Raw genomic sequence first — 15,425 nt, forward strand, 5'->3', positions numbered from 1 at the left:
CTGTGACTGTGAACTTTCCTACACCATTTTGAAAGCCTAAACAAAGGGAGGGAAAAAAAATCCTAGTGTTACTTACAGCTGAAAAGGACCCCATACAGTGTAACCACTGCACATACACTGAAAAGTGAAACATACAGGTAGGGAGGGTAGATCTGCAAATAAGCCAACCTTCCCAGCACCTCCTGTTCATAACCCCCTAATTTTTTGCTTATTTTACAGAAGTTTAATATGGTGGAAATTCTAAGTATGGATAATGGTTAAATTCAGGTGGTGGAGGGAGGGGGTGCCAGGAGTGTTTACTGTTCTGAAAATCTAACAAAGGTAATACATTTATTCTTAAGAAAAGCTGCTGAGAAAAGGTAACAGGCCTTATCCTTGTGAGAGAGATCACTATCTGGGCTTTATCCAGATAGCACATTTTCATCACAAAACCACCTTTTTGATACCTGAATCTACATAATCCTGGCTGCATGAAAGCTTTTCAACTGCAGCAGTCTTACCGCCAGCACGTTGAGCATTGTCTGAGGCAGCTGGGAGTTTTGAGGCTTCTCAAAGCACCCGTGGGTGCCACTGTACCCTCACTGTGTTAGTTCCTCTGGCCTAGTCCACAGGGGCAGAGGGAAAATGCCTGTCCCTCGGGTATGGACCTCCACAGACCCCGTGCGGCCTGCAGAGTGGCCGGTAAACGGCACCAGGGGACCATTACATTCCAAGGCAGCAGCCTAACAGCACTGTGGCCTTGGCTCTGTGCTCAGCCCTCTTCATTTTAACATCGTGTTAGGGTGACCTGGCAGGCTAGGTGTCCAGCCAGGAGCACATTAACGATAGATAATATTTTCCTGAATTGAGAGGAGCTGGCCCTCTGGGCCCAAGTTGATGTGTGAAACAAGGCCCACCGCAGATCTTTTCCTTGCTGCTGTTTACTGTCTGGCTTTCCTGATGCGGGCACTGCCAAAAGTCCTGGGAAGTGCTCAGCTAGTTCCTAGTGAGAGACTTGAACCAGAGCAAAGAAAAAGCTAATACATGGGAAAGCAGTTAAAATGGTGCAGAGGAGTACGTATATAGAAGCCACTATTCATTTCCCTAGAAGAAAGCTTGGTATAATATGCAGTCTCTCAGTCTTCTTGATTGCAGTTTTGCAAGGTTCTGGGAGTCATGTGGCTCTGTGGGGTTAGACTGTAACTTCACTAAACTCAAGTTCTTACTCTTTCTGATCTTGACTGTGAAACAAAGCAAATCTGAAACATGGAGATGCTGTCACCTACTAAGTTGCTCTTATTTTTACTATCTGGGAGCACTCTTCTCAGTGGCTGTAGGAGGTAGGCTTCTTACCTGAAGGACACAGGATGATGATAGTATTAAAATAATAATTATTCCTGGGCTTAAATTTGGGATCTTTTGCATGCCAGTGGTTTCCAACAGATTTTTGAACCTACAGAATAAATCAGAGGAGTCCCACCCTCTAGGTTGAAGAGCCATGCTTTCACATGTCCAGGTGGATGCACTCCCTGTGACATCATGGCTCTCTGAATTTGTGAAATATACTGTTTATCTTGAGAGTGCAACCTATTTTTTCTTTCAAGTGTTTCAATATAAAAAGCATCAGTCCACATCATTCCACAATGTCTACAATGTATTTAAATATGCTCAGAATATTGGTAGTTGGTATTTTATTGTCACAAATGCTTTCCTACATCTGCATTTAAAAGTGTTAAGAAAATCTGAAATCAAAGACCACTTTGTGTCTAACTGTGCAGATACAGGAGGGACAGAGAAAATGGATCTAAGCCCCTTTTCCTGTTTTTTTCAGGGCCAAACATGATATCAGATGTGGTTCTTCAGGAGTGTTGGCCTTTGCTGAGGCTAACCCAAGGACTGTGTGGAGCACATAGGCTTCTGCCAGCAGAGTCATAGTAAAGTCCATACTCAACAGAGCCTAAAAATAAACTCTTGTGCCTGAGTAAGCATTGGCGTGGGTGTATGTGTCTCTACTACACTTTCACAAAGTAGTGGCTAAACGCTTTCAGCTAAACCTTTTTAGTGGAAAATTGGTTTCCTTGATTAAAATCAAGCTTTCATTCACTACCACTACTTTTCTCCATTTTTCAACAGTTTCTATCAGTTTTGAAAATCCTTTTATTATTTTTGTTTTGACATTTTCTTTTTTTGCTGGCTTCTTTGAAGAGCAAGGTATAGGCATTGCCTACTCCTTTCCTTTCCGAGGATCTCAGATCCCAGTATAGTTCCGATAAGTGCATATCAGAATATATCCTTTCCACCATTATAAATTTGGAATCACTTCAGCTTTGAGAGTATTTCTTTGGCAGCACGATTTTGCTGCTTCTGATCACATCCAAAAACCATTGGAAGATAGAATAGAACACCCACAGCATCAGGAAACCTTGGTTTCTTATGTGCTGTTTCAAGTACTGTCACCAAACTTGTCAAGTAGATACAATTATAATACAGGAAAGTACTAGAACTTTTTAATGGAACTTTCAGAGTAGGAATCTATTTCTGGAGTGTGGATGTTAAAATATTAATGCGTGACACTAATAAAATTCCTGTGGGATTTTTTAACTGAACTCTCACGTCTTCATAGTGAACTATTCACTACGTGGGCTCAAACAAATGTAGTCAAAAGTCAAAATAGATGTGTTTATTATGAAGTCGTGTGTATTGAATTTCCTTCTTCCTCTTGACAGTCATACAACAGAGCTATTCTCTCATATGTCTGAAATATCTCCTATTTTGAAAGCATAGACATTTAATAATAAGTAAGCCCTGTCTCCCTGAAAGACTATCACTAAACCAAATATTTCCTGCTTGACTTTTTTGACATTCACTGGAGAAAATGTTTCTATGTTGATTCCTTGTCCATAGTATTCCCTCTGATTACCATTTATGATGTCTCTTTTGTATCTTGCATGAAGCCATTATGACATTAGAAAACATTTTTTTGAATCCTACACATCCTGTCAATTTTCTGGTTTTTTCCTTAATGTATTTCTGAGAACAGACCTCATTTCCTTGTCAGTTTATGAATTTTAAATCAAATTTGGTTAAAATATCTGTCTTGGATGTATTATCACAACCAATTATAGACATATAATTTCAGGTTTATGAATTTACATAAGATTATTTGAAAGAAAAAAAGAAAAAAAAAAACCCTACCTGAGTAGTATGTACCTTTTTCTTGTTTCATGAACTCTTGATTCTCTGTGAATTCTCTCTGAGACTTTTCAGATTTATAAGACCCACCCTTTTGTTGTTGTTCTGTGGTACAACAAAACCAGAAATTTGATCTCTTTAAATCAGAATGTGAAAGCCTTTCTCTTGTTTGATAGAACTGATTTGTACTCTGATGTGTGTGTTTCCATTATTTACTTTTCTAGTATGGAAACCTCAAACCTGTGTACAGATCTCGGGTCTTCCAAGTCATAGAATCATAGACGCACAGAATGTAGCGGTTGGAAGGGATCTTTAGAGATGATCTAGTCCAATCACCCTGCAGAAGCAGGTCCACCTAGATCAGGTTGCATAGAAACATGTCCAGGCTGGGACTGAAGACCTTCATGGAAGGAGACTCTACACTCTCCCTGGGCAGCCTGTGCCACTGCTCCCTCACTGTCACAGTAAAATAGTTTTTTCTTATATTTAAGTGGAACATTTTGTGTTCCAGCTTCATCCCATCACTCTTTGTCCTGGTGCTAGATATAATCAAAAAAAGGGATGCCTCAATCTCCTGACACCCACTATTTAGATATTTGTAAATATTATTAAGATTCCCCCTCAGTCTCCTCTTCTCTAGACCAAACAGCACCAGTTCCTGCAGCCTTTCCTCATAAAGAAGATACTCCAGTCCCCTGATCATCTTGTTGCCCCTGCACTGGACTCTCTCCAGCAGTTCCCTGTCCCTCTTAAGCTAGGGATCGCAGAAGTAGACACAGGACTCCAGATGAGGCCTCACCAGGGCAGAGTAGAGGGGAAGCAGAACCTTCCTCAACCCTTTGCCCACACTCTTCTGTATGAATCCCAGAATGGCATTGGCCTTCTTGGCCACGAGGGCACATTGACTGGCACTTTTTTTGCTCTTGGATGGTGCTTGACTAATGAGAATCTGCTGTTTTCTTGACCCAAACTCACATGTACTCCAGGTGCTATCCTTTTCCTCAGAACTGGTTCAACAGGTTTTCAAAAATCCAGCCCTTGTCCTCCCCACATAAGGGCAAAAAGGCCTATCTGGGCTCTGTCTGTGTTTTTAGTACCTTTGGTGCAATATATATGCATCTTGTGCATCTGCAGTGAATGAATAAATTAATACTCTGTGATACATCTTTTCTCAGACAATACTCAGAATTGAAAACAGCCATAACCAACTCCAATATTTCTCCTTTTTAAAAATTACCATTATTATTATTACTCTGAAGCTGAGTTTTCCTGATTCTTAATATTTCGAAAGGTACATTATTTCTTTTTAATGGTCCTTGAAGGACTAGTTCTTATTTTGGTTTTGTAAGAGTTGCTTCAACAAGATATCGGATAACTTATCATAGAATCATAGAATCATAGAATCACAGAATGGCAGGGGTTGGAAGGGACCTTTAGAGATCATCTAGTCCAACGCCCCTGCAGAAGCAGGTTCACCTAGATCAGATCACATAGGAACATGTCCAGGTGGGTCTTGAAGACCTCCAAGGAAGGAGACTCCTCAACAACTCCCTCTGGGCAGCCTTTTCCACTGCTCTGGCACCCTCACAGTGAAATAGTTTTTTCTTATGTTTAAGTAGAACTTTTTGTGTTCCAGCTTCATCCCATTACCCCTTGTCATGTTGCTAGATACCATACAAAAAAAGGGATGTCCCAACCTCCTGACACCCATCCTTTAGATATTTATAAATGTTAATAAGATCACCCCTCAATCTCCTCTTCTCCAGACTAAACAGCCCCAGTTCCCACAGCCTTTCCTCATATGTTCAATTCCCCTGATCATCTTGTTGGCCCTACACTGGACTCTCTCCAAAAGTTCTCTGTCGCTCTTGAGATGAGGAGCCCAGAACTGGACACAGTACTCCAGATGAGTCCTCACCCGGGCAGAGTAGAGAGGGAGAAGAACCTTCCTTGGCCACACTCTTCTTGATGCATCCCAGGATGCCACTGTCCTTTGTGGCCACGAGGGCACATTGCTGGCTCATATTTAGCTTATTATCAATATGAGCCTGAAATGTGCCCTCGTTTTTATGTGTTTTATATTTTGGTGGTTTCTTACGACAGCAGTCACAGTACAGTCATCTCACTGTGTTTTATTTCATGAATATCACATTATTTACATGGCAATAAACCCCGTAAATTAGCATCTACATTTAGCCTTCTAAGATCATATTCAAATGAGCAATACAAAACCAGCTTAATTATAGTAAATTGTTACAAAAACAGTTCTACTAGATACAAATAAATTTCTGCCTTTTAGTGGAAGCATGACCTTAGAAGCAACTAGAACACTTTCAAGAATACATTTTCCCTAAAGTTATTCTGCTTCTGGACTTCACAAAAAATCCATTTCAGTAGAAGCACTTCTGGACCTCCTATGTCATGAGTAAGAGGAAAAAGTTGATTCACTTGCTATGGTTCTGATCAACCAGATCCCAATACATCAGTTTCCTTCCTTCCAACAGAAGAGTACAACAACCACCCCAAAAAAACTACAAGAAGTTGTTATTACCTGTACAAGATAGCTTAATGAAATCTAAGTGGTATAATTCTGTAAATCACACACAGCCCTGGAGTATCTTTGAAGATGTCAATACTTGTGCCAAGCAAGAAAAAAGCAAAGATTTTTTTAGGACTTTTGTCAATGAACATGTGAAAAACAGTAAGTATGTGAGTTTCTGTCTACAAGCACCAGAAATACAGAATAATTTGTCTTGGAAGTGATTTATAGGTAGATAGATAAGTTCAGGTTATGGAAGCTTTCTTATTAAACTTACAATATTCGTTAGAAAATCGCACATATCTTTTTATGAAACTGCAAGTCTTGTAAGCCCACAAACAGAGCTATTAGAAAGACACAACTATTTCTTGTAACATAACTATTGCTTAGCTCTGATAATTCCAAGGCTGGTACCTACCTAAACGAAGTTACTATTGCTTAATACTGATAGGTTCCAGGCTGGTATGTATCTAAACAAAATTAGTATGGTGAAGCTATTATGTTAGTTCTACACTTGAACACTTGGACATTGTACACCACTGATAATTACAAGGGCTGCCTAGCCCTAAACAAAACTGTTATCTGGAATGGCAGAGGTTTTAGGCCAGTTTTCATCCTGTCCAGGGACCCAGGAGTAAAGATACATTGCAAGGAAAGTTTGGATCCTAATCCAATAGCGATCGCTAATGACCACTGAAGGAAGCAAGAGGACACCAAAAGAAATGTGACGGAGCTGTAACTTGGGTGGATCGAGATGGGACTATGGGTGGGCTCTTTCCTGGAAATGTGATGAATAGTCTTGCTTGCTGTATATATAAATTGAAAATCCAATTTATATAAACAGGCTGGTGGGCACGTTTTGTGGAGAAATCCCCCGTTCCCCAGTGCTGCAATAAAGAATATCTGCTTAATAGTCACATTGGCTATTGAGTCCTGTCTGGCTTCTTCATGGCATCAGAAGAAACCTCTAGAAATCACTTTGTTCAACTCCCTGCTCAAGTGCAATGGGTTACATAAGAGTTTCATTTATGGAGTAATTAAAATATATGAATGTAAGAGTAATATAAGAGAAAACTAGTTAGAGCAACTCATGATTACTGGAACTCTAAATAGTCCACACTGTAAAATGATGGATTTGTGTTATTTCTTGCACACATAAAAAGCATTCACTTCAAGTGATCATATTACATTTCCAGCATATTCCAAATACAGTATAAACTGGTTGATAGCTGTTGATGACAAGTTTACTTCAGTAAGAGACTACTTATATGGTCTAAAACAGTCTTTGGGTAAGTGGCATGAAGCTGAGTAATTTTCTTACTTGTCACAGCTGATTCTTCAAGTACAATCTCTTCATTTTCCCCTTTATATAGTTTTTAAAAATTCATTTGGTGAAAAGCATGCTGTTTAACCCTACTCCTTGAAAAAAATTATTTTTCATTAAAACAGAAATACTTCAGTGACAAATAAAGTTGCCAGTTCTTATTTTTTTCCTACATGCTTTCTGAGCTTGCTGAAAGAATTCCCTAACAAAATGTCAATGCCTAGGCTTATAATCTGCTGCTGCAGGTTGCTACCTAAACATCCATCAGCGGCAGAAGAGTTCTACCTGATTTGCTCAGTATCTCTTTCCACTTCCCTGGAAATGTCTGCAGAATAAAACATAGTGACAGAAGGGAGTTCAAGCCTTAGCCAGCTGTGCTGCTTTTGGTTGCGATAGTGTTAATTTTCTTCACAGTAGCTAGTATGGGGTTGTCTTCTGGGTTTGTGCTGAAAATAGTGTTGGTAACACAGAGATGTTTTCATTATTGGAGTGAACTGGGAGTGCATAAGAAGCTTGGAGAGGACACAGAAGGACAGCAGACCAAACTGACCAAAGTGATGGCATCATGCTCAGCATATACAGTCAGGTGAAGAATGAGGAAGCAGGATTTTCAGAGTGATGGTGTTTGTTTTGCCAAGTAATTGTTACACATGATGGAGTCCTGAAGATGGCTGAACACCTGTCTGCCTGTGGGAAATGGTGAATGAATACCTTGTTTTGCATAATTTTTGTGTGCAGCTTTTGCTTGACCTGTTAAATTGTCTTTATCTCACCATACATTTTCCCACTTCTACTCCTCTGATTCTACCCCCCCAGCTAACCAAGGGGGAGTGAGTGAGTGGCCATGTGTGATTTGGCTGCTGGTTGGGGTTAAACCATGATGCTAGCACAACCCTGTTACAAGGACAGGCCAGATTCAGCAATATGTCAACTCACTTTTGAACCTACTTAATCTGTAGCAACACAAGGAAGCAGGAAGTTAAAACCAAAATGAAGTAGTTTAGATGGCAAAATTTTCTTCCCTTTATGCCACATTTGAAGGACTAGGATTGCTCCATCCACTCTGAACGTTAACAATATGAGAAGTGTTGTGCAGATGCGCCTCTGCTTTCACACTCTGATGTACTTTTACATCAGAGAATTTTCTACTTGTAAAATATTTGCTTAAATCCCAAGGTCATGGACCTATCTTGTTCTGTAAGTGAAATGCTCTTTAAAAGTTTTTTTGAGTTCCCTCTAGACAAGCAGTTCATTTGCCAAGCCTTTTTGCATAACTGCATTCTTTGACCTCCCTGCCTTTTGAGGGAGGACTGGTTTTGCAAAGTCACTTCTGAATTGTGCTTTTAACAGCAGCACACACTAGTGTAGATGTTTTTTCGATCCCTGATTGTTCAGTGATGAAAACAAGTTTGCTATCAGAGCATTCAGGTAGCTGCTTAAACTGTTTACAGTTTAAGGGTGGGTTATTACATTAGCTTTAGAGATTAGAATCAGAGTACTTGAGAAACTCAGAGGAAAACAGATGCTGTAAAAGCAAGTGCTTCAAGTTACTATGTTGGATTTTGTTGGATTTTGGATTGCATTCAGCTGAAATGAAGCCATTTGGCTTACAGTTCAACTTTGCTATGCTTTCAATATTCAGTGTAACAGAAGAATATTTTTCTCCTATGTAGTAACTTTTACTAGCCAGAATGTCATGATTCTGAAGGAATTTAAATGGATTTTAAATACCAAGGAAGAATTTTTTTCAATCAATAATCTTAGCACTCATAAATTCCTGTCAAATGACAAATTTCAGTGTATAGGGCAGGAGGCATGAATGCTCATTATCCATGTGTTAAACTGTAGTAAATGAACTGTAGAGACACCAGATAAGAAATATGTACTGCCAGATTTAAATTCAGTTAGCTAAATCTTCTGAGGTGTTTTGAAATGGGTTGTAAATTCAGCTCACCCACCTCTGACATAAGTGTTTTCTTTAAAAGCTTAAATTGTCTAGTATTTTGAAACGCAGGATAAAGAAGATGATAGAGTGGCACAAACTGGTGATTAAAGAAAAAAAAAAAAAGAAAATCCATTTGCTCTAAGAGCACATTAAATATATGAGAGGCAGAAAGAAAAAGACAGAAAAAAAATAAACAGGAAAAAAAGATCTGCAAAATCCTGAGAAAATATCAAGGTGCCCATGACCCCTGCAATTATGGCATTCAAAACATCTGTTGATGGTAAGCAGGAACACAATAAGGATGACAGGAATCCTAAAAATATTTTTCCCGAGTAATATTTATCTAACTTGATCAGAATGGAGCCTAAAGATACAACTAGCTTTCACTATTTCCTGTAAGAGATAGGGTAGCATGTCAACTATTTTTTTTTTTCTCTAAAACAAGCATGGCTATGGAGAGCAAGTTTTGAAACTGTGGAAAAGGACTACATAATTTCTTGGCTAGATCTGATGGAGTTGTGCAGTGCAATGCTTTCATAATGTCAAAGACAAAATATAGCAATGTCCATGAAATGTAAATTTTTAATAGTGCCTATAGCCTTAACTACCTAAATAGACAAGAGTACTTCTAGGAAGCTGTGGAGAATGGTGATAAACACAGAAATAAATTGCATTTTTTAATGCTATGTTGTAAGCCTGTTTGAATGAAACAGATTATGAAAGCTGCATGTGTTGCAGAAGTAGCAATGTCTTTAGGTAGCATGAATAAAAGGTAGAAATTTAAAGAGGATCCTTCCTCAAGTCAGTTTCTTAAGAGCATGGTATGCTCCGCTACAGAAACAGATACTGGACAGTAGGGATGCCAATGAACAATAACTAGGAGCTGTTATCCCTTTACACTGCATTTGTTTGATGTTTGTTTCTGAGTTTCTTTTAAAAAGATAGTTGGGAGAGATTCTGTACCACTGCCATTCCTTTTTATGAGCCAGCCCTTGAGAAGTGTGACCTGTTGTTTAAAATCATCATCATCAGAGAACTGAATGATCAGAACTGATGAGGTAAAACCTTTGCCTCTTAAAAGAGGGCTAAACACCAGCTACCAGCTAAGTAATTCCAATCTCAGTTTTAGCATTACTGTTAGTAGGAAATTCTGTGGGCAACTGTAGTGATCCTACAGCCAGTGCAATCAGGGAGAAATTAATCGAACCATGTTGAGTGCAAGACACACAGCAGTATTTCTATATAGACTCATAGAATTATAGGGTTGGAATGGACCTTTAGAGATCATCCAATCCAACCCCCCGGCTAAAGCGGGTCCATCTAGATTAGGTCACATAGGAACATGTCCAGGCAGGTTTTGAAGACCTCCAAGGGAGGAGACTCCACACGCTCCTTGGGGAGCCTGTGCCAGGGCTCCCTCACCCTCACAGTTAAATAGTTTTTTCTTATGTTTAAATGGAACTTTTTGTGTTCCAGCTTCCCCCCATTACCCCTTGTCCTGTTGCTAGATACCATAGAAAAAAGGGATGCCTCAACCTCCTGCCATGCATCACTTAGAGAAGAGGGGGAGCAGAACCCCCCTCGAGCTGCTGGACACGTATGACATAATTGTAGATATACAGAATGTATTATACTGGCAGGTGGACAGTTAACATTGGACAATCTTACAAATAGAGACTATGAGGATAATGGTTAAGATTCACTGAACTGCATGACAAATTATTTAAGGGAAAGCAAAAAAAATCCCAGACCTCGGTATAAGTAGCATGGCAATCTGATGACTCTAGCTACGGGGCAGCATCCAAAACAGATAACTTTATCAGGTAAGTGTTAACAATTGCATTGGGATTTTATTGGTGTAATACTGCACTGAATGGCAGCAGCATGCTTGAGAATACTGGCAGTGTGGGTACAGCTACATATCTTAAAATCAAGACAAGACGCTCACTAGTTGTAATACACCCAAATGGCTGTTAGTAACTGAGATGTCCCTCACATCAAAAAGAGACAGGGAGAACAAGAGATATAGAGAAACTGTACATTTGGAGTTTGTTGCCTGTTATCTTTTGAGACTGTTTTGAGCTTTTGGTAAAAAGTTGCCTCTGAGTCTCTCAGGTACTGACATTATCACAAGGCACTAACGCAGGACCTGCAGTTTTGGACAATATTGCCCTGAAAATAGTTCAAGTGGAATCTGCATCACATAGAAAAGAAGTAAATGATATTTTCCAGGATCATGTATTTTTTTAAAATTTCATTTATGGGGTTACTAGAGCTTCATGCTACATGTATGCATGTCTTGTCTGATGATTTACTGAGGATTTCTGAGGATTTACTACAGTAGTTCAAAAAGTTTTATGCTTCTGTGATGCAGTGAAAATCCCATCATAGTACAGAAACATGTATGTGTTTATATACCAATAGTCAATGTGAAACTGAGAAATGTTCAGTTATCCCCCTTCAACTGTGTGTGTGACTGGAACAAAGGCATATCACAACCTCTTCACCGTGTCGAGATTCCCTCCACAATGGAAAGCACAATACTTTTCATTCTTGCCATAATAAAGCTCTGAGATGATCATTCATCCATCACTTGTTAGCCTTGAGCCTGCTTTGCATTATACCAACAGCTGTTCTCTTAGCATATGTACTTTATAAAACAAACCTAACCTGGGTTTACTTTGTCCCTATTTTATTTTTTCTGTCCCTGGGTGCACTAATCATTAAATGGCTCAGGTGCATCTGAAGGTGTCTTTGGGGTGCAGACTCACACTGATACTTAAAATGGCTTAAATCAATCTCTTTCCAGAACACTTTGTGGTTTAGGGAAGATTCTAATTGTTTAATACTAGAGGACACTGCATCTTGGAGGAAGAAAAGCATTCACTGTTTGTGCAACATAAGCTCAAATACAAGAAAGCAGGGAAAAAAAAAAGATATTCTTTTCTTCTCAGTGGCATCTGCTGTGAAATGGTTTATTTTTCTGTATCCACAAATTCACTTATTTCCTTCTGTGTCTTATTTTCTCTAGGGAGTGGCTTATATGTTGAGTCAGAGATACAGTGTAAATGTAAATGTGAACACCTTCTAGTCTCCAGAAAAAAAACCCAAACAAACTAACAAAAAAGCAAACCTGACTTGGGCCCCAGGTTTTATTGTTGGACAGTCTCAGTAATTTGGTATTTAAGTTGTTTAAATAAGAGAGGATTAGCAGGCTCTTGCAACAGACAGGAAAAGAAGCACTTGAGTTCCCAGCACATTGCTCAAGTGAGCTACCTGCATAAGTCAGAGAATTAACCTGGGTCACTGTATGGTGCTCTACAGAAGCTGCTGTGGAAAAAGGTGGTTTTCAAGAGCAGAGAGTTCAGCATCAAGCTATTGCAGCTTGAGAGGTTCTTCTATCTTTCACAGGTTTGTAGGCACAGGCTTTGGAAGCTGACTGTACTATCTGATGCACACATTTTGTGTGAAAATACAGTTGGAGTGAGGCCCTCTTTTTTTTTAAGTTTGAAGCCCAAAGTTTGAAGCCCGGATACGTTGAGAGCACTCTTATTAGCGAGGAGAAAGCCCTAACCACTAGGCTATCATGTTTTAATAGAGTAATCTCTGTCTAACTCTTGGTGCTGTCCCACTTAGCATGAATTATTAACTATTAACTGGAGTAGGAACTTCACCCGAACTCTCTGACATTCCACAAATATTCCCTGACAAACAGGTTATCAAATGAGTCTGTTGCTTATCTGTCTCTATAGCACAATGAATAAATTTACAGAGTGGTTGAATATCAGTGCTGTTATGTAGAGTTCCTCAAGCTTAGCACCTACAAAGCCCTTTCTGTGTTATCTAAATAGTGATATTCACACCCAATAAGTCCTTCTAGATGGGCTCCAAGCCAGCTCAAGGATCAGAGGCTGCAGAGGAGAGCAAGAGGTGCTTCAATAACATAGCACTCATGAGAGGCACTCTCTGCCTGACCTGTTCCACCTTCAGGAACAAGTACAGTGAACAGGCCTGACTGTGGATTTGCAAATTTCTGTTTACCCCTGGTGTAAATTGTATGAAAGATTAGGGATGCTGGGCACAAAGAAACAGTAACTAACTGGGTAACAGGGTTTTTTAATGCCTCTGCTTTTGAAATCTGCATTTTAAAAAATGGATATTAATATTACTTTATACGCATAATACATAGAACCTTCTGAGTTGGCTCCTTATCTCCTTTGGCCTCTTCTTATGAGTAAAACAAGACAACTGTACTTAATTTGTGTGTGAAAGAAAAAAAGAAATGCCCCACTGTGATGACATGATTATTTTTCACATATTATTAGTACACATTGCTTTGATGAGATATACATCTGCTATATCATGGTGATCTCCTCTTCAACAGATCTGTGAATCACCTATCCTCAGGAAAACTATCTACAAATACAGCAAATGGGCGAGGTTCATCAGCAGAGACAGGAGCCTTTTCAAAGATAGCAGCATAACAGGCATGAGATGAAGGCCATAAGTGGAGCCTACTCCTGAATGTATCAATTGTACTCCACACTAGATCCTTGTGCTTTGGCAGGGTATCAGTGCAAAGCACGTGGGATGTTGTAAAATATCTGCAGGCAAAGAGCAGAAGTTGATTTTACTTTGTTCAGGGACTGAAGTATTTACTGTTGCACTTGGGGATTTCAGAAGTCTTTTCCAGTCCAAACCAGTTTGTGATTCTAAGCAAGCATTGGTCATTGTTTTTAAGTCCTTCCTCTTCCCCACAAATCAAAGGAAACCACGCTTACCTGAAAGCACAAGTTGTGTACTCCTGAGTGATCATGGGTGGTCTCCTTCAGCTCCATGTGCCTAGTGTGGGCAGGAGGAAAAAAAAAAGCTACTTGCAGAACAGGACGACAGCAGCCAGCACCTGGTTAACACATCCACAGGGTCGGTAATCGGTAAGTATTACTTGAAGTCTGGTTAGCTGAAGGCACTCTCAGGTTCCCCTTGCTCACTCCTAGCTCCACCTTCTCTGTCGCCTGGCACAGCTCCTTTTGGCCAGCGTGGGAAACTGCATTCAGTGTTTCTTGAGACAAGAAAGGAGGGTTCCCAAGAGGCAGATGTACCTCTAGGTCATCCCAAAGGCAAATGTGTGTACTTACATGACTTCAGGCTTTCCTCCCTTGCTTGGGGGAAAATCTTCCCCACCCATATCTTTGAGAGGTCAAGACAGATTTTGTCTTTTTTGGGTTTTTTTACATCTATTTTCAAGGCACTCTTTCTGTGATGTTATCATACTGGTTAATGACTTCATCTAGCAAGAGAAAACGAGGGAAAGAGAACAAATCCCAAACCTCCAACAATGATTATGTACTTTCATTTGGCCAAATCTTACTGCACAGGGTCAACTGGTTATCTCTCCCAAAATTGCTTACCTTTAACTGAAGAGTTTTCTAATACAGGTTTTCAGGCTTTCTATTTGCTATATAACAAAGTTATCTTCTTGGAACTGAGTCATCAGTATTTTTTGTTGCTTATGGACTGAGTACTTACAGCTTGTTCTGTGTAAGTTCACTGAAAATAGTAGCACTATTACAGAGACTAATGACAGACAAGATTTAAATAAAAATATTTTTTGTCTTTAAGGACAACAAAAATGAGGCATTTTCCTGTTTCTCTGAAATACAGTAACATGTACTCATTAGGTTCGTAAATTCGTAATTTTGAATATGGGGATTTAAAATGCCAGTAGTTTTACCTTATCCCATGAAAGTGCAAAAAAAAAATTATGTCCTGTTTTAAGAGTGCAGAAAAAATGGACTAGCATGACTGAGTGTATTCTTGGAAATAAAGATCAGTTACATGAAAAGTAAGATGTTTTAGTTGCATCGTAAATCATACAGTTGTTCTCTGAATCTTGTAACTGTTGTGTAAAAAGCAGGATGAGATTTTTCTTTTTTTCAATGAGAAGTGCATGACTTACTTTGATGCCCCAGGTTTTAAACTCAGCATGTTTGCTGCTATTTATATCTGCCCTGTAAGTAGAGCCATTTCTGTGACTAATTGCTTCTCTCTGCACAATACTCACCAGCAAAAAATAGCTTCAAAAATCTTTAACAAGTTTGATATAATTGCCTGCTAATTACTGCATACCTCAGCTGTTTCCCTCTTCCTTTCTCTTCTCTCCTTCTGACAGTTTTGGACATGCTTTTGCTATCAGAGGGAAAAGAGCAGAGGAAACAGGGCAGTGAACTATTTTCCAATCCAGCCTTTACTATCCTAAAATCTATAGTCTGCACTTGCATGGTTGGAATAAAGTTCTACCCTGATACCTATGCCAAAATAGGAACATTTTCTGCATTGTTCCTCTTCCTCTAGCAACCCATTATGTTGAAATAAAAAACCACTGTCTGTCACTATCTAGTTAAGGCTCTTCATGATTGGGAACAAAGCCTTTTGTAATCCTAAAG

The 15,425-nt window shown here is 39.4% G+C and overlaps 1 protein-coding gene across 1 annotated transcript in view; it reads right to left on the reverse strand.

Moving 5' to 3' along the window:
• SLC28A3 (solute carrier family 28 member 3) overlaps window positions 1–13,904 on the reverse strand; it is a 46,667-nt gene extending 32,763 nt beyond the window's left edge. Inside the window, exon 1 of the mRNA XM_062018264.1 lies at window positions 13,761–13,904. Within this exon, the coding sequence (XP_061874248.1) occupies window positions 13,761–13,817 (57 nt within the window). The 5' untranslated portion in view covers window positions 13,818–13,904. The remainder of the gene's footprint in view (window positions 1–13,760) is intronic.
• Window positions 13,905–15,425: the final 1,521 nt, after the last annotated feature.

Source organism: Colius striatus, chromosome Z, assembly GCF_028858725.1.
Source record: "Colius striatus isolate bColStr4 chromosome Z, bColStr4.1.hap1, whole genome shotgun sequence".
In the NCBI taxonomy this organism is placed as follows: Eukaryota; Metazoa; Chordata; class Aves; order Coliiformes; family Coliidae; genus Colius; species Colius striatus.